The following is a 23,271-nucleotide window of genomic DNA, read 5'->3' on the forward strand; positions in this document are numbered from 1 at the left end:
TCACAGACTGAGTTCTATAAATGATATGGAGCTTGATGAGTATGTTCGGGAATGGATACTTGCATTTAAATGGAGACAGAAATGAAAATGCATATGGTCTTTCTCAAGAGTCATTTGGCAGTATGTATCAAAATTTAAATGTACATGCTTTGATCTATTTGTGATAGTCTTTTCAGACCATTAAGCATGACCTTAGAAGGTTGTGCATTTAGCAAATGTTTACTTTACAAAAAGTCAGCCTGCTTTCACTAAGAATTATACCAACTTCCTTTTTTAGAACTTTATGTTCTCACTTTTTTTAAACAATGTGCATTTGTTCCCTTTATAAAAACAAAGGAAAAAAAATTTTAATAATAAAAAAAAAGATACTTGTTTTTACCCACTGTTTCAACCTTCCAAGGTCTTTCTGACTGCTGATTCACTCACTCAACAAATAAGCTACCCCTTCTAGTTTTGAATCTTTCACAAGTGTGATAAGCAAGCCCTCTGCATTTTCATCCAAGTTTCTGATAAAAATTTTGAAGGACCCAAGAAGAAAGCATGCATGCCATTCGAGTTACTCTTCTGCATGAGACTTTTTGGCTACTAGTTTTCCTCTTTGAAATACCAACCAGCACATATTTCTCCATCTTGTCTTCATGAAAAAAAACTTTCTCAACAACTAAAAAGTGAGAAGCCAAGCTAGACTATCTAAGGGGCCTATCCATCTACCACTGTGGTAATCCTATTAGTCCGGCATTAGTGAATCCATGCTGGGTTTTTCAAAGAAACATTAATATCATACACAATGCCAGGCTTCATGGTCTGTAATGTCAAACTTGTCAGTGTTGTGCTTCATGATCTGTAATGACTAGAACCCACTCTAAGGAAATTCTGTCTCTACTAAAAAATACAAAAATTAGCTGGGTGTGGTGGTACACACCTGTAATCCCAGCTACTCGGAGGCTGAGGCAGGAGAATCACTTGAATCCGGGAGGCGCAGGTTGTAATGAGCCAAGATTGCGCCACTGCACTGCAGCCAGGGGAACAGAGCAAGACTCCATCTCAAAAAAAAGGGCAGGCACGGCGGCTCATCCTGTAATCCCAGCACTTTCAGAAGCCAAGGCAGGTGGATCACGAAGTCAGGAGATAGAGACCATCCTAGCTAACACGGTGAAACCCCGTCTCTACCAAAAATACAAAAAAATTAGGCGGGTGTGATGGAGGGCACCTGTAGTCCCAGCCACTCCGGAGGCTGAGGCAGGAGAATGGCGTGAACCTGGGAGGCGGAGCTTGCAGTGAGCCAAGATCGTGCCACTGGACTCCAGCCTGGGGGACAGAGAGAGACTCTGTCTCAAAAAAAAAAAAAAAAAATTCATTTATCACTACTTTTCAGGTACAAATTCGAGTGAATCTCGGTTTGAAAATTCGCTGGAGTTTCTCTTAGATATTATAAATAAACTGTGGGTTAAAGGGCATGGAGTAGGGGTATAGGCAGGCATGGAAAACAATGCTTACTTCCTAGATTAGATGGTGCGTATACACCCGTTGAAGGCACAGAGCAGGGGCGTGGTGGTTAAAGTTTTGTATCCCCACGGCACAGTCTGTTCTAGTGCCCACTACTCCCACTACTAAGGCAGCCATGAAATGTGGACATTCAGACTATGACCTTGGTGTTCCAGAAGGGCTAAAGTCAAATTCTAGGGCTTCATGAACTTTAGTTACATCTGCAAGGAAAGTCACAGAACTACACTAAGTTCTTCACAACCCTGCCCACCTTTGCCCAGATCCACAATCATTCCTGAACTTACTGAAAGTACTGTCACACCCACTTCTCAAAGTGTCTCAAAATGATCCACCTCTTAGGGACTAGAGTGCCAAACTGGCTAAAGTGTGTATGCCACATGCTCTGCACTGCAGCAAGAATATGTCCATGCTCTGGATTAAAGTAAGTCTACCTAGATTTAGAACACACTTCACCCTGCCGAACATCAGAACCACTTATATAATTGTTTTAAGGTAAAAATGTCAGAACCCAGAGGTTCTGATGCAGTAGATCTGTGACGGGTGACAGAAGTCTCTACTTGCTAGCAAATTCCACTGGCGATTCTGACCTGCAACTAGGTTTGAGAATCTCTGATCTAAATTCACATTATTAATAAGATGCTCTTATGTCCTTGCTGCCTTATGCTTCCCAGCTGTGGATCAACCCAACCATCTCCACTACCTGCCCTTCCATTTGTACTCTGAAGTACATTACACAACATGGGTTGCCCCATAAATTCACATACTTTAGCTAAGCCCTCAATGCTGACAGAAATCCTATGGCTCCCAAGATAGCTCGTTCTACCCCATTATCCACAGTGGCCATTTCAAATCTCCTCTTTCCCCGTTCCTTTTCCTCTTATCGACACCTCCCGAACACTTTATTCTCCGTAGGTGACCTCCCTTCTTCCCTCACAAAAGAAATGGAAGGTATCAGGAAGTAACTCCTTAACCTAACTCCTCTTTTCATCCCCTACCTGGACTTATCTGTAAACATAACTGGACCACGCTTCTCTATCTCCTTTCTGACATATGTTCTCAGAATTTCATCTCATCACACTTCTTCAGGAGCTGGAATCCATCAACTGCCCTTCCACTCTTTCTCTAAGAGTCTTTAAAATTTTCCTTCTCCATCGGTCCTTTCCAATTACAATGTTCAGTTCTCTCCCATGATTAAATTTCAAAAACATAACAATAACCCCACATTATCTGTCTTCTCATATCTCTCACCCTCCTCACTGCCAAACTTCTTGAAAAAGCTGTCAACATTTGCTGTATACACACTAGGATGTCTACCAACATTGCTTTCCTCTAGGTTACCAATGGCCGCCTTATTGAAAAATGCAAAGGAACTTTTCAGATTTATCCTACTTAGCATCTTTTCAGTATGTAATCGCACAGATGGCACCTACCTGTGTAAACCACAGTCTCCCTCCAGCTTCTGTGACTACATCGTCTATTGGTTTCTCCCACTTTCTGTGGTTGTCAGTTCCCTCCCTGGGTTCTCTCTTCCTCTGTGCATCCCTTTCAGACTTGGACCCTTGGCCCTCTTCTTTTCTTAACGTACACATGCTCCCCAGTCATCTTCTTCATTCCTGTAGCTTCTATTACCCCACATCCTTGGCCCTCTTCTTTACTTAACGTACATATGCTCCCTAGTCATCTTCTTCATTCCTGTAGCTTCTTTTACCCCACATCCTTGGCCCTCTTCTTTTCTTAACGTACACATGCTCCCTAGTCATCTTCTTCATTCCTGTAGCTTCTATTACCCCACATCCTTGGCCCTCTTCTTTTCTTAACGTACATGTGCTCCCTAGTCATCTTCTTCATTCCTGTAGCTTCTATTACCCCACATCCTTGGCCCTCTTCTTTTCTTAATGTACATATGCTCCCTAGTCATCTTCTTCATTCCTATAGCTTCTATTACCCCACATTTTCTAACAACTCCAAAACCTCTGTCTCTAGTCTATACCACTCTTCTGAACTCCTGACCCACATGTCAACTGCCGTATATCGACTACTACTCCCTTTCCATCATCCCTAAAGTTGTTCTTACTGATACTCCCTTAGTCAAGTAACACAAGCCAAAATCTTGGGAGTTATCCTTCTCATCTCCCTTATTCACCCCATCGCAAACAGTAAGTGAGGCACCAAGCCCTATCATTCTATAACCTTAATACCTCAAAACTGTCTTCTTTGCTCCAACAGAGCAGATATCACTTTGGGTCAGGCAACCCAACATGTCTCAGTCTAATTACTGAAACAATTTCCTAAATTGGTCTCTCTGCTTCGAACTGTGATCCCTTTAAATTACGGAGATTTTGTGTTTGACACTTCTTTGTTGTGGAAGGCTTCGTCTTTGTTGTGTCATGCACTGTAGGATGTTTAGCATCCTGGCTTCTATCCAGCAGATGCCAGTAGCACCCCCACCCTGCCACATTAACAATCAAAAATTACGCCAGTCATTACCAAATGTCCCCCAGCAGGTAAAATCACTCCCAGTTGAGAACCACTGCTTTAAACCCCTTCTCCACTGCACAGCCTAATTATTTTTCTAAAATGCAAATCAGATGCATCACTCTCTTGCTTAAAGTTCTACAATGGCATTCTACTGTCCCAGGAAAAAATCCAAACCTCTTAGTTTAGCTTATAAGGCCCCACATGGTCTAGCCCCTGCTAACTCTCCGACTTCCACTCTGGTTCGATCCAACTCAACTAAGGCTACTAAAGACGATCACACAACCACCCCAGCGGTGCTACTACAAACTCCTGCAGGCTCTGCCTCTTGATACCATCCTACCTAATTTCTGTTCAATCTGAAGCTGTTTCAATTTTCTGTGCTCCCTCTTATATCCAGACTTGGGCTCTTACTGCCCCAATGCCCGAGATGCCCTTCTCCTATCAACTGGTGTCTGGGGCCCCTAATTCTCCCCACTCCACTCCACATCCCCTGCTCTTGTTGGCGAAGATGGATGGATCCCCTCCCTTTGTGCTGCCATGATGCCCTGAGCTGACCCCACGTCTCTGTGTTACAATGGTCTGGCTCTCCAAGCTATGGCTCTCTGTACCGTTTTATCCCAAGTGCCCAGAACAGTGCTTGTCATAAAGTATTGTTGTTAGAAGAGGTGGGGGAAGTGAGAGAGGCCTAGGCAATGTGAAAACTATTGCCGGATGGACTCATGTGGGCCTGACTACCTACATGGTGAGTCATAGGTTACGTGACAGTGAGACAGACCAAGTTATTTTAGTTCTTCAGGATGATGTCAAAATGACAGGCTGCCATTATAATGAGACTCAGCATTTTGTACTGTCGTGGCAGGTGGCAGGTTCACTTACCGTCACAGATTTCTACAGGCTGACATTACATAAAACCATGAAAGGCATCACCAGAGTAAAACTGTTCCCAGTGAAATTCTTAGTACAAAATGTTCTGGGGAATTACTGGTACATTTTTACCACTATGATTTAATTGGGGACTCAAGTTATGAAGGAGACCAATTTGATCTCCAATTCAGAGGGCTGATGAAGAATAATGAATTAAATTTTCATCAGACTATTTTAGAAAAACTTACTTTATTCACTGAGAGAACAAAGTCAAAGGAGGCAGAGGCTTCTGTCTTCCTCTATAAAAGAATCATCTAAACAAGAACTAAATTAAACTTTATAAACCCAGTTAACCTCAGTTATTGTCAGAAATAAAAGCTGGTTTGGCCAATAGACCCGAGACTATAAAGAACACAAGCTGAAAGCCCCTTATTTACCATAAACTATTATGAGAATAAAACCGGAAATGTACGCAGGCCATATTAACTAGTCAGTCAGAACCAAGAAAGAATTCTATGTATCATTACCAAACAAAATCAGCCTAATTCTCAGGTATATAGAAATGAAATGAGTTATGGTCTGGGATTTGCTTTCAAATACTTTAGCAACAACAATAATAACAAAAAAGGAGACAGTTTATGTGCGGTAAATCTTGATAGATGTTGAATCAGGATGATACATGAAGTTCATTATATTAGATTCTACTTTTGTGTTTATTTGCAATTTCTCTGAATAAAAAGTTAAAAGTCAGCTTATATACTTAAAATTATTAGAAATCAAATCTCATCCACAAATGTTAACTGAAAATATTTCAGAGAACCACTTACTTTAATTTTTTACATGTCATAAAAAAATACAGCAGAAGAGGCTAATTTGGATAATACCTTTAATAGCTTTAAGTTTTCTGTAACAGACTTTATTTTCGGTTAAGTGAACACTGAGTCACCCAATGGGTCATTTCCAACTTAAATCTAGTAAGGAATTGAGATTTTAAATCTACAAAGTAAACTTTAGGCTAAGCAAGAAATTTGAAGGTATGTTTTAAAGTGTTCTTTAAAATAAAACAGGCAAAAGACTACTGGCAAGATCGTATGACTGTTAAAAACAAAACAGTGTTTGCAGAGACTTCTAATAAAAAGCTGAGCCAAGGAAGTCCTATCAACAAAGCTAAACAGCTCCGACACTCCTCTGTAATGCTGATTTCAGCCAAGATGCATAGTTCTAAACCTTGAAAGGAAGGAGCTTCTCACATTGCAATGTTACAAGCAAAGTTTACAGACCAACTCTTTCACTCCCTGAGAATGCTGAAGAAGAGCCCTGAGACCAGGTCAAAATATGGCAAGAGAAAAGCAGCATGTCTACACCACTGAAAATTAACACAATTCAATATTTATGTTTTAACCATAAAAGACTTAGCGGTAAGGAGAAGGTTCAGATTAGAAATCATCTCACCTGCAAAAGAATTCCCACAAATCTAGGTTTTGAATTCTCTGAATTCTTTTAATTCGGTTGCGATCCATCGTTTTCCCAAAGAGATTAGCAACTTCATTATATTCATGTGTTTGATTGTGCAGAGGAATAAGCTGGAAAAATAAATTTGCAGAGATTTATTGCGGTCCTTTCCAGTTTCTTTCATGGTATATTCAGTCAATTCTGCTCTTACCTGATATGGTACTTGAGTATTCACATTCTCCCAGTGTGGTGGCATAGGGATGGCCTCGTTTTCACAGATGTAACTTAAAACAGCAAAAGACAAAACAAAATATCAGAAGCTGATTATAATTACTGTCAAGAATTTAGCCTTTTCTTCAAAGCTTAATTTTCATTTTCAGGGTATTGTGACACATGCAATTAAATATAGCCTTTGGTTTCTTTATTCAAAAATTATTGAATGTCTATGTGTGCTACTTTTTAGATGTTGAATAGTGAACTTTCGATGGAAAATATACAACCCTATATATCATAAAAATTTCAAAACCGGTTGCTTTGTTGTCTTTTTTTGAAATTTCCAAAATTTCTTTAAAATGTGAAGATTTGAGGCAAAGAAATTAAAAATAAAATCAAGCTCCTGATGAAAACTAAAGGCTGAAACTCGTGCTTATATTGCCTATTGAATAAAATCAAAACTCCTCAACCATTCATTCAATGTTCTCCAAGATCTAACTCAAATCTAAACCTTTCTCTGTTAATTGCCCACTATTCTCTCCAACAGCCCACTAACTTTAAGGGTTATTATTATTAGCACAGTCAGTCAGCAAATCTTAAAAACTATCAAACATGTTCAAGCCACCGGATGTGAATACAGAAAAACACAGTGATGTTGAGGGATTTAACAGCAAAAGGCTGAAAATGACACACCAATCGCCTCCAGTGATTGGATGTTACTGAAGAAATTAATAAATTTCAAACTGATCTTTAGTTTACTTTTTTCAAACTTATTTTAATGAAAAAAATCAAATATGTGGTTTAAAAATTAGTATGTATAAAGAAATATACTGTGAGAAGTTTTCCTCCCGCTACAGTCCCTGCTACGTCCAAGTCTCACTTTTTGCCCCATCTCCTGGTAATTATTATTTTAGTCTCGGGTATTCTTCCAGAGCTTCTTTAGGTTAATGTAAGCCAAGCTTTTTGCTCACACAGATGGTAGCATAAAGCATACATTTATTGCACCTGTGTTTTTGTTTTTTACTTCATAGATTCTTAGAGATCTTTCTGTAACAGTACATAGAGAGTATCATTATTCCTAGTGCTTACAACAGAGCCTGGTACATAGTACACACTCAATAAGTACTAGATGAATGAATGAATGCATTCTATTTTACAGATGCACAGAATTCCACCATATGGACATACCATAATAATATTTAGCTTGTCTCCAACTTTTTGCTACTGTATTAAGAATGCTGGCCAGGCGCAGTGGCTCACGCCTGTAATCCCAACATTTTGGGAGGCCAAGGCAGATGGATTGCCTGAGCTTACGGGTTCGAGACTAGCCTGGGCAACACAGTGAAACCCCGTCTCTACTAAAATACAAAAAAGTAGCTGGGCATGGTGGTGTGTGGCTGTAATCTCAGCTACTTGGGAGGCTGAGACAGGAGAATCACTTGAACCCGGGAGGCGGAGGTTGCAGTGAGCCGAGATGGCACCACTGCACTCTAGCCTGGGCAACAGAGTGAGACTCCATCTCAAAAAAAAAAAAAAAAAAATGCTGCAGGAACACATTTGTTCATCTGCCATGTTACATGTCCACTTGTCTATCTGTAAAATAATATATTTGAAATAGAATTTCTGAGTCAAAGAATGCATTTTTTAATAATTTTAACAGATACCAACCAAATGCTGTCTTTGAACGTACCTATTGACATTCTCACCAGAAATACAGAAATTGCCTATTTTCCCGCAACCACTCCAAAAAGGTGTGTGATCAAACTTTTGAATTTTAGTCAAAAAATCATAGTAAAAATCAGTCTGGTATTAATTTGTTTTTCTCTTATTATGAGTGAGGTTGTATGAACTGTTCAAATTATTTGCCCATGTTGATCTCCTATTTAGAGAGTCCTAAAAGTACTTCATATAATATGGAGAATACCCCTTCAACTACAAGAATGAATAAAAATATTTTCCCAATTTTTTGTGAGAAAAAAAATGCCTAAAACATACTTGGCCTAAAGTATCTTTTAGCTACGACCAAAAGAATGTTTTTAGTTTTTATGTAGTCAACAGCCTTAAATAACTCCTTGCCAATAGGAAGCATGTATTACTTACCTTGCATGTAATAAATGCTCAATGTAGTCCCACAGTAAATAAATATTTCTATGTCAGCACCTACTGACCTTCAACATCCTACTGTATCTTACCTACATAGTCCTCTCCTTTTATTATTATCTTGCTTATTGTCCTCTATTCTGCTTAATTCTCTCCTTGTCCTGTCTTTGTCCTACACTTTGTACCGTCTGTGACAAAACAACAAAGTGTTTGATCCCATCACAGTGCTTCTTGCCTCCACCAAAGCACAGCAGATACAATGTACAATTACAATAACATCTTCCATTATTATGTCTCATTTTTCATTTTTCTCCCAGATTAAATACTTTCTGAAGATAAGTAATTCTTTTATTATTTGTACTAAAAAATGTGGATATGACGTAGCTAGTAAGGAAATACTATTCTCTATATTCCACAGAAGTACAAAAGCATTCATTACATAAGTACTTGGAATAACTTTTAAATCATGATGCTAAAATAAAACCAAAATAAATGCTAAAATAAAAACAAAAGTCGAGAAACAAACTGACAGAAACTTAAAATATTTCTTTTAATTAACACGCTATCTTTTTTTCAGTTTCATTTTAAATTATTTGAACAAAAAGAATTTCAATACATGCTTGAAGAGTCATTTTAGAAAATAGGAGACATGCTTTAAGATTTTTTCCTTCAAGTCCATTCACATGAATAATAAATATTTATTGTCTTCTGACATTTATACATCCTTTTTCAGACTTCTTATGGCCAGAGCAAGCAAAAAAGAAAATTTGTAACCAAGTTCCAGGGAACAGAAAGCAATACTGTTGTCCACTGTTCTACCACCTTCCTTAGGTCTCCCTTAGTCGCTACAAATTTGAAATTACTTCTAGGAGTTGACCAACGGAGATCAACGGAGGCGGAAACAAAGTGAACAATTACCTGGTTCTTACAGCCCCAATAATTATATGTCTCTGAGAGAGTATTTCCAAGTTAACAATTTAAACTTACCTCAGTGAGTTATTTTATGAGTTCAGAGCAGAGACCACAAGGCATTTTGTAACTACCATGTAAACTGTTCTAAAGAATTAAAAAATGTAAATATACAAGAAGAAAGGAAAAGGATAACATGAAAGGAAGCACTTAGAGTAAATAATAATGTTGCTATTTTGTCAACAAATGAGAGATTTGATATTTATTTATTTTAATTAATTTTTTTTTTTTTTGAGATGGAGTCTCGCTCTGCCGCCCAGGCTGGAGTGCAGCGGTGCAATCTCGGTTCACTGCAAGCTCCGCCTCCCGGGTTCACACCATTCTCCTGCCTCAGCCTCCCGAGTAGCTGGGACTACAGGTGCCTGCCACCATGCCTGGCTAATGTTTTCATATTTTTAGTAGACACGGGATTTCCCCATGTTAGCCAGGATGGTCTCAATCTCCTGACCTCATGATCCACCCACCTTGGCCTCCCAAAGTGCTGGGATTGCAGGCATGAGCTACCACGCCCGGCCCAAAATTTGATTAAAAGATCAATATTATTAAATGGCCTACCAAAATATTTTCAGTCTATTTGTTTTTCTGTCCAATAGTAAGGAAAAAAAACCCCACTCTTTCCACCCCTATTCTCTTTACCATACCTGAAAGCACTGATAGAAAAGGGGGCTCTTTTTATTAAGCGCTGCTTTCCAGTGGTGAGATTCATTTGCTTCATTTCTGTATACAAAGACAAGATATTAGATAAGTCATAAAAAACACACTGTAGTATAAAGTGTCATGAAGATTAATAGCCACGCTACGTGATGATCAGGAATCAAGGAGCTTTGGGAGGAGCTGGCCAGCATAGTATATTATGGGTACTTTACCATAGCGCTATGGATCATGTTGTGAAGGTGCTATTCAAGGAAGCACAGCTTCATTGCTTGATCTAAGCTCATACATAAAGATGCTAATTTCATCCACTGCTCAGTATGCACGGTCTATTCCCCTTCTGTATCACATTTAGGTTAAACAGACACTAAACTAGGAGAGTTCTAAACTTAGGAAAGCTAAGAGTACTAGAAAGAGAGAAATTACAGTATTAAATGTGGTTGGTTTATTAAGTAGAAAAATGTACTTCCATCTCTCTAAAAATTTTGGAAATGATTATAAAACTTGTACAACTCACAGAATTTCAAAAATTTCTACATTTCCTGATTTCTCCTTAATTATATAACTAAACCTAAAAAATAGAAAACCTGGCTAGACCCAGTACAAACTTACATAAAAAGATTCTAGTGATAAGAGACTAATTACTTAAAGGTATCCTTTTCTTCTTTCATCCATGCCTCAGTCATGGCAATATTTACCAGGTCCATTTCTTCATTCCTCAAAGTTAAGTAGTGATTCTTAATGTAAGATTCTAGCCAGTTTACATCATCTAAATGACATCATTCCATTTCAAAATGATTAGGTTCACCCACCCAGACCAAGGCTAGTATAAAGTGTGTTCTGTCCTCTCCGTGTTACTCTACACATACTGGATTTACCACTGTTCAGGGAAAAAGCAAGATCATCTCAGCATGTGGAGCAAGACCTGTGATGCCACCTTCTTGGACCATCTCATTTTGAGTTTACTTTTTACCATTTTTATGGAGAAAACCTGAGTTGGCTAGGGGCAGAATGGTTGGAGCTGAAATCTGCAAAGAGTACATGTGAAATGCTAACACCCACGCCTTTGAAACAGGATCATTACATAGAGGGTTGGGGAACTCAAGTTATTAGTATATGTAACTCCTGTTCCTTAATAATGATATTTTTAATAAACTCTATTTTCTGAGAGCAAGTTTCCAAAAAGTGTAGTATACTAACAAATATTCCTTCAGAAACACGTGGCTTGCTAAATTATCTACCAAATGCTTTGATACATTTCATGCTCTACATGAGGTCTGCTGTCTGTGCATGTCATTCGGTTTCAGTTCTCCCTCAAAAATACCTGTACACATGACTAAAAATGCCTACCAGACACCTTCTGCCTAGACTGCGGCAGAGGGACAAATGTCAGGGCCTCTTAAATCCTGCTTATTTGCCTAATGGCATTAAAAAATTACGGCTTGTCACAAGTAAGGATCTCACGGTTTTTAACTCTTGATAATTAAAAAAAAAAAAAACAAAAAAAAAACAAGACAAACAACTTTGGTGGGATAACAATTATTACATATTTGGTTCCATCAGTCACTTACTGGACAAATCCCCTTCACTGTTTCTGGGCCTTGGCTCATCCCAGGGGATTTCCTAATGTCTCCCCACCCTACCCAGCCACAATACACTACAAACACTGTCATAAAGACACTACTCACAGGAATTGACAGAGAGCAGCTAAAGGACTAAGCTGTGTAGCAAACAAAATGTTCTTTTATTAAGAAAGCCTCCCATCCAGGTCGTGTTTGCCTCTAAGCAATAAATAGCTGAAACTAACAGCTTGAAACTTGAGGAGCTCAGTTCATCAGGTTTTTCATGGGACACCCCAAAACATGCCCATATATCACAGATGAAATCCAAAGTGGGACTGATTTCCAGATTATCTGGCTAATCTGTGGAAGAGCCAAATAAATACGAAAATGACAGAAGGCAATGTCCATTAAAGAAATCGTTTTCTGACAAAGACATCAAGAGAAAGGTCATTCAGCTAAAACTTGTTCTTGAAACTACTGCCAACTACCTATGACTTTCTCACTTGACATCTGTTTGATCCTTAAAGTAAAAAAGTTCTGGCCAAGCAAGGTGGCTCACGCCTGTAATCCCAGCACTTTGGGAGGTGAGGTGGGTGGATCAGGAGGTCAGGAGTTCAAGACCAGCCTGGTCAACATGATGAAACACTGTCTCTACTAAAAATACAAAAAAGTTAGCCGGATGTGGGGTCGGGTGTCTGTAATCCCAGCTACTCAGGAGGCTGAGGCAGAGACTTGCTTGAACCCGGGAGGCAGAGGTTGCAATGAGCTGAGATCGCGCCACTGCACACCAGCATGGGTGACAAAGCGAGACGTCTCAAAAAAAATGTAAAAATGTTCTTACCTATTTCAAAAGAGCGATGGGATGATGAATAAAACAACTGATATAGTGTTTTGTGTTCCTTAGAAGTATGAAAGGCACTTAATATATATGACAATCTTCACATACATTAATATACGCAACTATATAAACACACTTTTTATAAAAGGTAACGTTGCTCAAGATTTTAAAACTTGAATTTTTATAGAGGTATTTTTGTATATAACAAAAAAGATATACTTCACTGTTTGCAAATATATCAACTAATCCTGACCTTCAGAGCTCTAGATTTTACCATATCAATATACTAAAAACACACATCTATTAGGGAAAAAAACATACCTGCAAAGTCTATCTTGTAGCTGAATTTGGAAGTAGTAAAAGAAATGGAGCCACAAGGGTTTGTTTTGAAGCTTTTTTCGATATCTTCACTGCTAACTGAACACTGACTGTTGGTATCCGGCTTTAAGACAAACCAGAAAGGTTCATTTACCAGCGGTTCACATTAATGACTTGGCCACAGAGGTGGTACTGCGGTCAGAGAGACAGGGAATGGAGGGACAAGGGAAACTTACTAATCACCTGTTCTAGTTCCCAACACACAGGGAGAATCACAACTAAGTCAGCATATTGAAAATGGTTTAAGGATCTCCAGTGAAGAAACAACTGGTTATAGTCCCCTTCAATAACTAGATATATATAGAAATACAGTTATTTTTCCAGATAATCACAACTTTTACAGATTATTCCAATAATCATACTTTCTAAGTGGCTCAAATTAAATCTTCTTTTATAGTTTAGTAGAGTAAAAAAAAAGACTACAGGTTTTGAGTACGGATTCAAATCTCAGTTTCACTAGCTGTGTGACCCTTGACAAATTATGTCAACTTTTCTGAGTTTTACTTTCCTTGACTGTAAGAGAGAATGTTAACATCTGCTTCCAAATTACTGTGAGGATAAGGGAGAAAATAAATGTGCAACACCTAACTTAATACCTGGCGTACAGAAGTGTTTAATATGGATTTGTTCTTCCCTTTCTTTGTCCATCAAACCAAACTTGGAGTTGCTCAGATGTACTGACACCATGCAACTCTCAGTCACATTTGTCCTCTGTACACACAGTAAACACATATTGTTTCTTCTAAATAAATGAGTGTGAAAACTTGGGGAAAAGAAAAGGAAAAGGACTAGAATAATTTCTAACTTTTTTTTAGCTAAATGATTTTATTTCCTTAAGTTTTAACTTCAAGTTCTATATTTATACTCATTTTACATACATTAGCAAGGTGATGCTAACTGAATCGAAAACACTTCTGCTAAATTCAAGGAAAGAAGATACCTGAAACATGTGCCACTTCCCACATTCTGCCAAGTAAAACCAGCCCCACTGGGTATCTGATGTGTCCATGTCATCCACTTCATTGTTTGTTGTTTTAGAAAAGAATTCTTCTGCTTTGTGAAACATCTCCTGAAAAGCCAGAAAGAGGTGGAGGAAGAAATAATTCTATTAATAACAAGTACACTTTTTACAGATCATTTTACTTCTTTACAAAGAGTGTTATTCAAGTGTCTTTCCTCCCATGACACTTTAAAAACAGCCTTCTATCTTGCATATTGGCTCTGAAGATAAACATTTAAAATGTTGGACATCATTGCTTAACAACTTAGGCAAATAATAATCACCTTAGGTAGAATATGCCAATGTCTATTCAATCATTTAAGTAAGCTATATCAACATCAGCAAGCACGTCAGGTTTTCAGTATAGCCCCAAGCAATTTCAATTTTATCTTATGTTCATGTATGTGGTCAAAAGGACCCATGCTATCACACTAGTTAAGATCAAATGCATCTAATTTTTATTTTAAACAGTCATTTCATTTAATGGCATGGAAAGATATTTATATGGTGTTGACTGTAAAAGATTATAAGAAAACAGAAACAGTATAATCCAATTTTAATAAAAATAAACTTACTCCTGTGAATGTGTGTGTGTGTATCTCTCTAAGTATATGTAAATGTTTACACACATACATAGAAAAAAGTCTGGATGTATATATAACAATCTACCACCATTTTTTCTAAGTGTCAGGATAAAATAGCAATAATAGTAAACTTTATATAACTTACTATGTGCCAACTACTGTTCTAAGTACTATACAGATGATGACGCATTTAGGTCTCACAACAACCTAGAGACAGATACTATCAGTACCCCAAATTTATAAATGAGGAAACTAAGGCATAGAGAGGTCATACAATGAGGAAGTCAAGATTCAAATCCAACATCCTGGTTTCAGGGTCTATGCACTTAGCCACCGTCATATACTGTCTTATACTTCATTATCAATGATTTCATAATTTTAACTATACCAATTAACTCACATACACATTATCTTCAAAAAGTTTTAAACATTCTTGGTTGGGTATTGCAATGAAGAAGTCTCTAGAAAGGAGACAAAGAGGCTGGTCAAAGAAAATTAAACTCAATCTGGAATTTGGCTTCCTGTCCTCATTCTTCAAGGGTTTTTAAATTATTGAGTTTATACAACTACTACATAAAAAATATTCTCCTTGCAAAAAATCAGAACATTCAAAATAAAGCTAAAGACTTTTTAACCACCACTTCCATTCCTGGTACCTTCTCACCTTTCTTCTCTAGGGTTAGCCAATGCTATAATTTCACTGAGTATCTTTCAGAGTTCTATCTCTCTCACTCTGTGTGTGTGTATAATTATACACATATAAAAACATATAGAGTTATTGATGATTTGTTAAAAATTTGATTTCCTGTATCATTGATTTTTTTTTTTTTTTTTTTACAAAGAATATGTACTACTGGGCAATTTAGAAAGTATTTGCCTTTTAATTTCATCATTTAAAACGTCCATCCTATTTTTAGAAGCTGTAGTAACCTGGAATAAGTTTCTATTACCTTGTCTAGGCCACAGTTGGCTCTTCACAAAATGAAAAATGATAGACTCCTTCCTCATTGGGTTGTTGGTACAAATGAATGAGACAATGCAGTAAAGTACCAAGTACAGTGCCTGACCTCAATGAAGGGGGTTTGTTATTTTTTATATATGTTTGGAAACTCAAGCAATGCTTTATGATTATTTCCCATTTTTTTCTTCATGTTTTAAATTCGACTGGCTTCTAAGAAATGAAAAATAGAACACCCTAGGATCAAAGCCTTCTGGTTTAGGACCCACTATTTACCTTATCTATTTTAACACATAATAAAGACAACGATTTAAAGTTTAAGATCAAACTGTCCAGTAAACTATTCACAATTCCTACTGCTTTTTCAAATTAATGTTCATTTCATTTGGCCATTTAACTGTGAGAAAGAGAGAAAGAAAGCAAATGTGACCTAAATTTAGTTTCTCTTCTGAAAATAACCAGAAAAATTTGGAAGAATGAGATTGGAGCTAACAGTTAAGAAAAATATTTGCCTCATGAGTTTTATCTTTTCTCTATTAGAAAACAGAATAGAAAATAGGAAAGTTCCCTTTATACAGTGTACATATACATTTGTGCTCTGCTATAAAACACCTTACCTAACACTTCGCTTTAGGCCAGGTCACAAATGAAAGTGTTTCAGCAACATCCTTTCAGAAATTTCTGTTATAAATAACTTCGGGTGGGACTTAGGACAGCCCCATCTTGTATTTGTCACAGTTTTAGAGAGGACAGCACTATAGACAGATACCATTGTATTGAACAATTCTAAAGTACTTCAAATCTTATAAAATTCCTTATCAATTTACACTATTTCTTTTCCTCCACAATTCAATGTGCAGGAGAGATAAGTGATTATTTTCCAATTAAAGTCAGGAAAAAAAACAAAGCAGAGAATAATACAATTGTTTAGTCTAGATTCATAGCCAGCAGTACAGAGAAGATTAAAGAAACACCTAAGGCCTCCTGAACCTCAGTTCTTCCCCTACGTGACCAAGCCCCACTGCCTCCTTTCACACATGCACAGTTATTTCTCCTCTCCTTTGCTTCACAGATGCTCTGGGTTTCTTTCAAAAGATGCATTTTATAAGATTAAACATTTCGATTTTCTACAGTAAGTTTTCTCTACAAAGAAATGACTATTTTGCATAATTATGCTCAAAGAGTTAAGTCAAATTTAAATTAATAACTTTAAAATACCGCAACCATAGTAAGAATGGCTCTAGGCTAGGACACATTTATAGGTAATAAAAAGAATATCCACCAGTTATCAATTATGAAGCAGGTATTTAATGATGTTAGATGAATGAACTTGTTCAGTCACAAGGCCACATCCTGTCTGATTTTCCTGTTTGTAATTAGAAGCAGACTGGGAAGAAAAAAAAAAAGCTAGTACAAAGCAGTAAAGCACTTTGTAAAGTTTCCAGGGCAATGGGTATGCTGGTAGAGCTTGTCTTCATGTTATCTGTGACAAAGAGAATCTTTATTTACAGAGCCTGGGAACAGTCAGTCTGGATCATCAAATTGAAAAGCTGTGTGGAAAACGAGTTTAAAGTCAAAATCCTGGTCTATATAAGGAAAATAATGCTGCCTCCCAGACTGGTTTCAAGTTTTCTGACATAAATTTTAGTTTACTACAACAAAGTATAATTTATTTTGTTAGCATGAGTATAGTATCTTGAGGAAATCATATTTGGTAATAATAACTTCCTGGCCTCTACATATAAAGAAGATCCCAAACCTGATCTTAAAAGCTTAAAAACGAACGAGAACTTCCAGAATGACAGAACAAGGAGCTCAGTGGAACTGGCAAAACTACATTTTAAAAACTAGTAGGCTGGGCATGGTGGCTCACACCTGTAATCCCAGGGCTTTGTGAGGCTGAGAAGGGAGGTTCACATGAGGCCAGGAGTTTGAGGCAAGCCTGACAACATAGTGAAACTCCATCTCTACAAAAAAGTAAAATAAAAATTACTCAGGCACGCTGACGCATGCGTGCAGTCCCAGCCACTTGAGAGGCTGAGATGGAAGGATTGCCTAGCAGTTTGAGGCTGCAGTGGGCTAAGATCATGCCACTGCACTCCAGCTTGGACAACAGAGCAGGACCCTGTCTCACAAAAATTAATTAATTAAAAATTAAAAACTGCTGAAAATTATTTTAAAAAACAAACATTTGAAGTCTCCGGAAATTGTACTAAGGGCATACAGAAAGTGGAGAAACATTCATTCAAGAAAATTTACTAAATCTCAGAACAAGTTAGAGTCTGCGGCATTTGAGTAACAAACTGCACCATTTCTCACATCCTACCAGGTCTGTTATGAAGGCTCTTCCTGCGGTACATGTAGCCAAAAGACAGGCAGAGGGCTCCCCCTCCCTCAGGCTCCCGGGCTGTGGCTAGTTTTACCCTGGGAGGCACAGGCTGCTGGTGCTTCTCCTCTCCTTCAGCCCAGAGGTGCAGAAGCTCTGTTCTGGAGAGGTGACACAGAGGACCGGTCTCTCTTCCCCTACACAGCCCCCATTCAAAAGGTGGAAGTTCTATTCCAGGTACAGCAGGCTGAGAATACTGGGCCCTGACTGCCACTGCCCCAACTTGCTCCCAAGGGCTGCTACCACCACCCCAGTGACCACTCTAGGAATGGAGTGTTACTCTGGGGAAAAAAAGGCTCTCACCTTCAGCCCCAGGTGCAGTGGCATGGAGATTTTGCTCAGGGGGAAAGACAGGCCATAAGGACAAAGAGCTCTACATTTCCACCTGAGAGAACTGACTTTATTTGGAACAGAGAGGAGAAGCCCATGCCTAAGGGCATTATCAAAAACAGTGGGCCGCTATGGTAGTTCATGCCTGTAATCCCAGCACTTTGGGAGGCCAAGACGGGTAGATCACCTGAGGCCAGGAGCTTGAGACCAGCCTGGCCAACATGGTAAAACCCCATCTCTACTAAAAACACAAAAAATTAGCTAACCGTGGCGGTGTGCACCCGTAGTTCCAGCTCCTCAGGAGGATGAGACAAGAGGACCGATTGAACCCCGGAGGCAAAGGTTTCAGTGAGCTGAGATCACGCAATTGCACTCCAGCCTGGGCGACAAGAGCGACACTCCATCTCAACAAAAAAGAAAGAAAACAGTGGGAATCTTAATGAAAAACAAGAAAGGCTAGGAGTTCCAATACAAGCAGAATGGCAGAGCAGGCAGAAGTTTAACACCGAGAACCAGAGACAGCGAAGAAGAGCCCTCTTAGATCACAGAGGAGTCAGAAAGGCACTATAAAAACACTAGGCTATATCCACCCAGGAATGATCAGGGCAGAACATGGGGCAGTCTTGAAAACATTCTCTAAGCTATACATATACTCATCAACACAGTGTAGAAACTTCACTGGCACAAGGGTCTTAACCACAACTTCTGGTTAAACACAACTTAACAGAAGCTACTCTGACCCACGGGCAATTCCTATGAAGCCAGGGTTAAATGAAACAGCACTATCATCCCTGGAAGTCTGGAATACTGTGTACATGCCGAAGGTTGGGTCCTCTCAGGAACTAACTTCCAAGCTACTAGTACTTGGCTAAATGTAGGACAAAAAAAAAAAAAAAGTAAACTCCCTGAACTATGATAGCAGCCACCAAGCCACACACACATTTAACACTTAAGGGTAAAAATCTAACTACCTAAAGGAAAGTAAGCACAACCTGTGACCAGTAGGCAGTCTATGCCAATCCAGAAATGCCACATAAGTAGTCCGGCTAAGAGATTAAGAACAAGGGGGAAACATCTGAGCTGGGATATTAGAAGCTACACATTGTGAGGAAAATGGACTTTACAGAATTTGTTCAGCTGTATCACTAAACACATAAACCAATAACCAAACAATCACAATAGGGATCAGCATCCAGAGTTGCTATGTTACATAAAATATCCAGTTTTCAACAAAAAAAATATGAGACATAAAAAAAAAACTCCATAAAGATATGAGCGATACCCATGGAAAACCAAAAGAAGCTGTCTCTAGATGGGGCACAGGTGGTAGACTGAGCAAACAAACACTTCCAAGCAATTAATACAATACAAATATGTTCAAAGACCTAAATGAAACTATGCTTAACAGGTTAAGGGAAATTATGATGACAATGTCTCATCAAATAAATAATACCAATAAAGAGAGAAATAATTTAAAATAACCAAATGGAAATTCTGGAGTTGAAAAGTATAGTAAGTAAAATGAAAAACTCACTAGAAAGGCTCGGTGGTAGCTCTGTGAATAAGAAAGTATCAGCAAATTTGAACATAAATGAATAGACATTATGTAATAGATGAAATGTAAGAAAGGAAAGAAAAAAATTAAAGAAAAATAAACAGAGCATTAGAGAAATGTAGGATACCATTAAGTGCACCAACATATAAATAACTGGAGTATCAGAAGCAGAGGAGAGAGAGAAAGGCACAGGAAAAACTTTAAAGAAAGTAAAACTACCCAAATTTGTAAATTATATATATATACACACACACATATATATACACATGTATATATATATACACACACAATCTATACGTGTGTGTGTGTGTGTGTGTGTGTGTGTATAGACATAAATCACATCCAAGAAGCTCAAGTACATTCCAAAAAGGAAAAACACAGAGATCCAAATGCAGACACATCAAAGTCAAAATTTGGAAAGTCAAAGACAAACAGAAAATCTTAAAATCAGGAAGAGAAAAACAACTGATCACATATAAAAGAATCCTAATGAGATTAACAGCTGACTTCTCATCAGAAACGCTAAAGGCCAAAGGTTAGGAGACAACATTCTCCGAGTACATAAAGTAAAAAACAAACAAACAAAAAAAGCACCTATCAACCAAGAATCTTATACCAGCAAAACTATCTTTCAAAAATGAAGGTGAAATAAAGATATTGCCACAATTACAAAAACTGAGAGAATTCATTGCTAGCAAACCTGCTTTACAAGAAATAACGAAGTTTATCAGGCTGAAACGATACTAGGCAGTACTAATAATCCATGGGGGATAAAAAAGAACAAAAGAGTGCTGGTAAAGGTAATTATGTAAGTAATTTAGAGGTATAATTGCTGATTTCTCCTTTCACCTCCTGACTGATTTAAAAGTAACTACATAAACCAATGCATGAACTGCCAGTTCCAAGATGGCGGCACAGAAGATAGCTGGCTTCACTCCCTGCCCCCACAGAAAACCAAAACCAAATACACAGCACCAAGATCATCGCCAGCAATACCCCAGAATGCAAATATTATGTAGGGAGAGACAGTTCCCAGGGACACAGAGGAGTGAAAAAACTCTGAGCAGACAGTAAGGGAATTGGATTTTCTTACCCATGATACCTCACCACAAAATCAGCCCAGCATCAAGCATACAGAAAACTTGCCCCTGACTCATGATTTCTACATTGGAAAAAGTGAGATTAAGGTGGCCAACCAGCTTTCTCACCATCTTGGGTTCCCTGACAGACCTGTCCCTGCCTCAATCTACAGGAAGCACTGGGAGTACCTGAAGGGAGAACTTTCCCTGAAAACAGCCAGAGACAAAGGAGTTAAGTAGGACTACAATCCCTAACCCTGGAAACTGCTCTGTAACTCAATCAAAGGAGACACCAAATCAGAGTGGCTATTCAGCAACACCACATTGTAGGAGCTTCACTCCACAGGTTTCCCAGGCACAAAGCCCAAGTCAGCCTTCCCGCGCTGCCAGGATAACCTCTTTGGTACCTCTCCCACTCAGCATGGGCAGTGTTTTAATTATTTACTGGAGCTAAGAAAAACCTGAGTGTAAGGCACCATCTAGTGCTTAAAAGGAGGCAGGCCTAGTGGGTAAAAAAAGATACTCAATAGCTAAATTACGAAGAATCTCTAATCTCTCTATACTACAACTTGTTGTATCTATAAGATGTTTTCGTAAGTCTTGCGGTAACCATAATGCAAAAACCTGTAATAGACCCACTAAAAATAAAAAGCAATGAGTTAAAACATACAACCAAGGAAATGACTTACCCAGAAAGGAAGATGTATAAGAAAGGAAGAGAGCAGTTACGAAACAACCAGAAAATAAGCAACAAAATGAACTAGCAAGGACGACCTTATAAATAATAACCCTAAATGCAAATAGATTCACTTCTCGAATTAAAGAGCACAGAGTGGCTGAATGGGGAAAAAAAAAATTCGAAATATATGATACTTACAAGAAACCAACCTCACCTATAAAGACACACATGAGGATGAAAGTGAAGGGATAAAGATATTCCATGCAATTGGAAAACAAAGAAGAGCAAAGAGTAGCCATATTTATAAAGAGATAAAATAGACTATGAACAAGGCCTGTATAAAGAGATAAAGAAGGTCAATAAATAATGACAATAGGGTCAACTAAGCAAGTGGACATAATAAGTATCTATGCACTCAACACCCGAGATCTTAAGCATATAAAACAAACATTAATAGACTTAAAGTGAGGGGCAGACTGCAATACAGCAAAAGCAATAAACTTTAAAAAATAATAATAATAAAAAGTAAGGGACTTCCAGACAGAAAATCAGCAACAACAACAACAACAAAAAACCACATCAGATTTAAATTACACACTATATCAAATAGGCCTGTCATTTACAGAACATTTCACCCAATTGCTGCAGAATACACATTCTTTTCATCAACACAGGAAATATTCTTCAGAATAGGCCATATCTTAGGTCACAAAAAGTCTCAACAAAAAAGCAGAAATCATATCAATTATCTTTTCTGACCACAATGAAATGAAACTAGAAACCAAAGAAAGGAGGAACTTTGGAAACTATACAAAAACATGGAAATTAAACAACATGCTCCAAAATGACCAACTAGCCAATGAAGAAATTAGGAAGGAAATTTAAAATTTCTTAAAGCAAATGAAAGTGGAGATACAAAATACCAAAAGCTATGGAATACAATAAAAGCAGTACTAAAAGAGAAGTTTATAGCAATAAACATCTGTATCAAAAAAGTACACTTTAAAAAAAGAAGAAAACAACAACAATCTAACAATGCACACCTTAAAGAACTAGAAAAGCAAAAATAAACCAAATCCAAAATTAACAGAAGGAAGGAAATAATAAATACCAGAGCATAAAAAAAAATTGAGACTTAAAAAGCAAAACCACATTTTTCAAAAGATAAACAAAAATTGACAATTCTTAGTCTTAGCGAGACTAAGAAAAAAAAGAGAAGATCCAAATAAATAAAATCAGAAATGAAAACGGTGACAAATGAGACCAGAATAAATACAAAGAATTATTACAGACTATTATAAACAACACGCCAACAAACTGGAAAACCAAGAAGAAACTGAAAAATTCCTGGACATATTCAATCTACTATGATTAAATCATAAAGAAATAGAAAATTTGGGCTGGGCGCAGTAGCTCACGCCTGTAATCCCAGCACTTTGGGAGGCCGAGGTAGGTGGATCACAAGGTCAGGAGATCGAGACCATCCTGGCTAACACGGTGAAACCCCATCTCTACTAAAAATACAAAACAAATTAGCCAGGTGTGGTGGCAGGCACCTGTAGTCCCAGCTACTTGGGAGGCTGAGTCAGGAAAATGGCATGAACCCGGGAGGCAGAGCTTGCAGTGAGCCAAGACTGTGCCACTGCACTCCAGCCTGGGCAACAGAGCAAGACTCCGTCTCAAAAAACA

At 38.0% G+C, this 23,271-nt stretch overlaps 3 protein-coding genes across 9 annotated transcripts in view; 2 read left to right on the forward strand and 1 right to left on the reverse strand.

Annotated features, from left to right (window-relative positions):
- Window positions 1-23,271, forward strand: part of TIGAR (TP53 induced glycolysis regulatory phosphatase) — a 1,172,566-nt gene that overhangs the window by 654,458 nt on the left and 494,837 nt on the right. The gene's annotated exons all lie outside the window — the stretch shown is intronic.
- CCND2 (cyclin D2) overlaps window positions 1-23,271 on the forward strand; it is a 734,493-nt gene that overhangs the window by 254,704 nt on the left and 456,518 nt on the right. The gene's annotated exons all lie outside the window — the stretch shown is intronic.
- Window positions 1-23,271, reverse strand: part of PARP11 (poly(ADP-ribose) polymerase family member 11) — a 55,096-nt gene that overhangs the window by 7,097 nt on the left and 24,728 nt on the right. For 6 of the 7 annotated variants that reach the window (XM_050750170.1, XM_050750177.1, XM_050750172.1 and 3 more), the window contains 5 exons: window positions 13,952-14,080; window positions 12,955-13,075; window positions 10,224-10,299; window positions 6,512-6,584; window positions 6,301-6,431 (listed from right to left, as the gene is read on the reverse strand). In XM_050750170.1, the coding sequence (XP_050606127.1) occupies window positions 6,301-6,431; window positions 6,512-6,584; window positions 10,224-10,299; window positions 12,955-13,075; window positions 13,952-14,080 (530 nt within the window). Of the gene's footprint in view, window positions 1-6,300; window positions 6,432-6,511; window positions 6,585-10,223; window positions 10,300-12,954; window positions 13,076-13,951; window positions 14,081-23,271 lie in introns of those variants that run through there. The other variant, XM_050750176.1, reaches the window with a different exon arrangement.

Source organism: Macaca thibetana, chromosome 11 (genome assembly GCF_024542745.1).
Source record: "Macaca thibetana thibetana isolate TM-01 chromosome 11, ASM2454274v1, whole genome shotgun sequence".
Lineage (NCBI taxonomy): Eukaryota > Metazoa > Chordata > Mammalia > Primates > Cercopithecidae > Macaca > Macaca thibetana.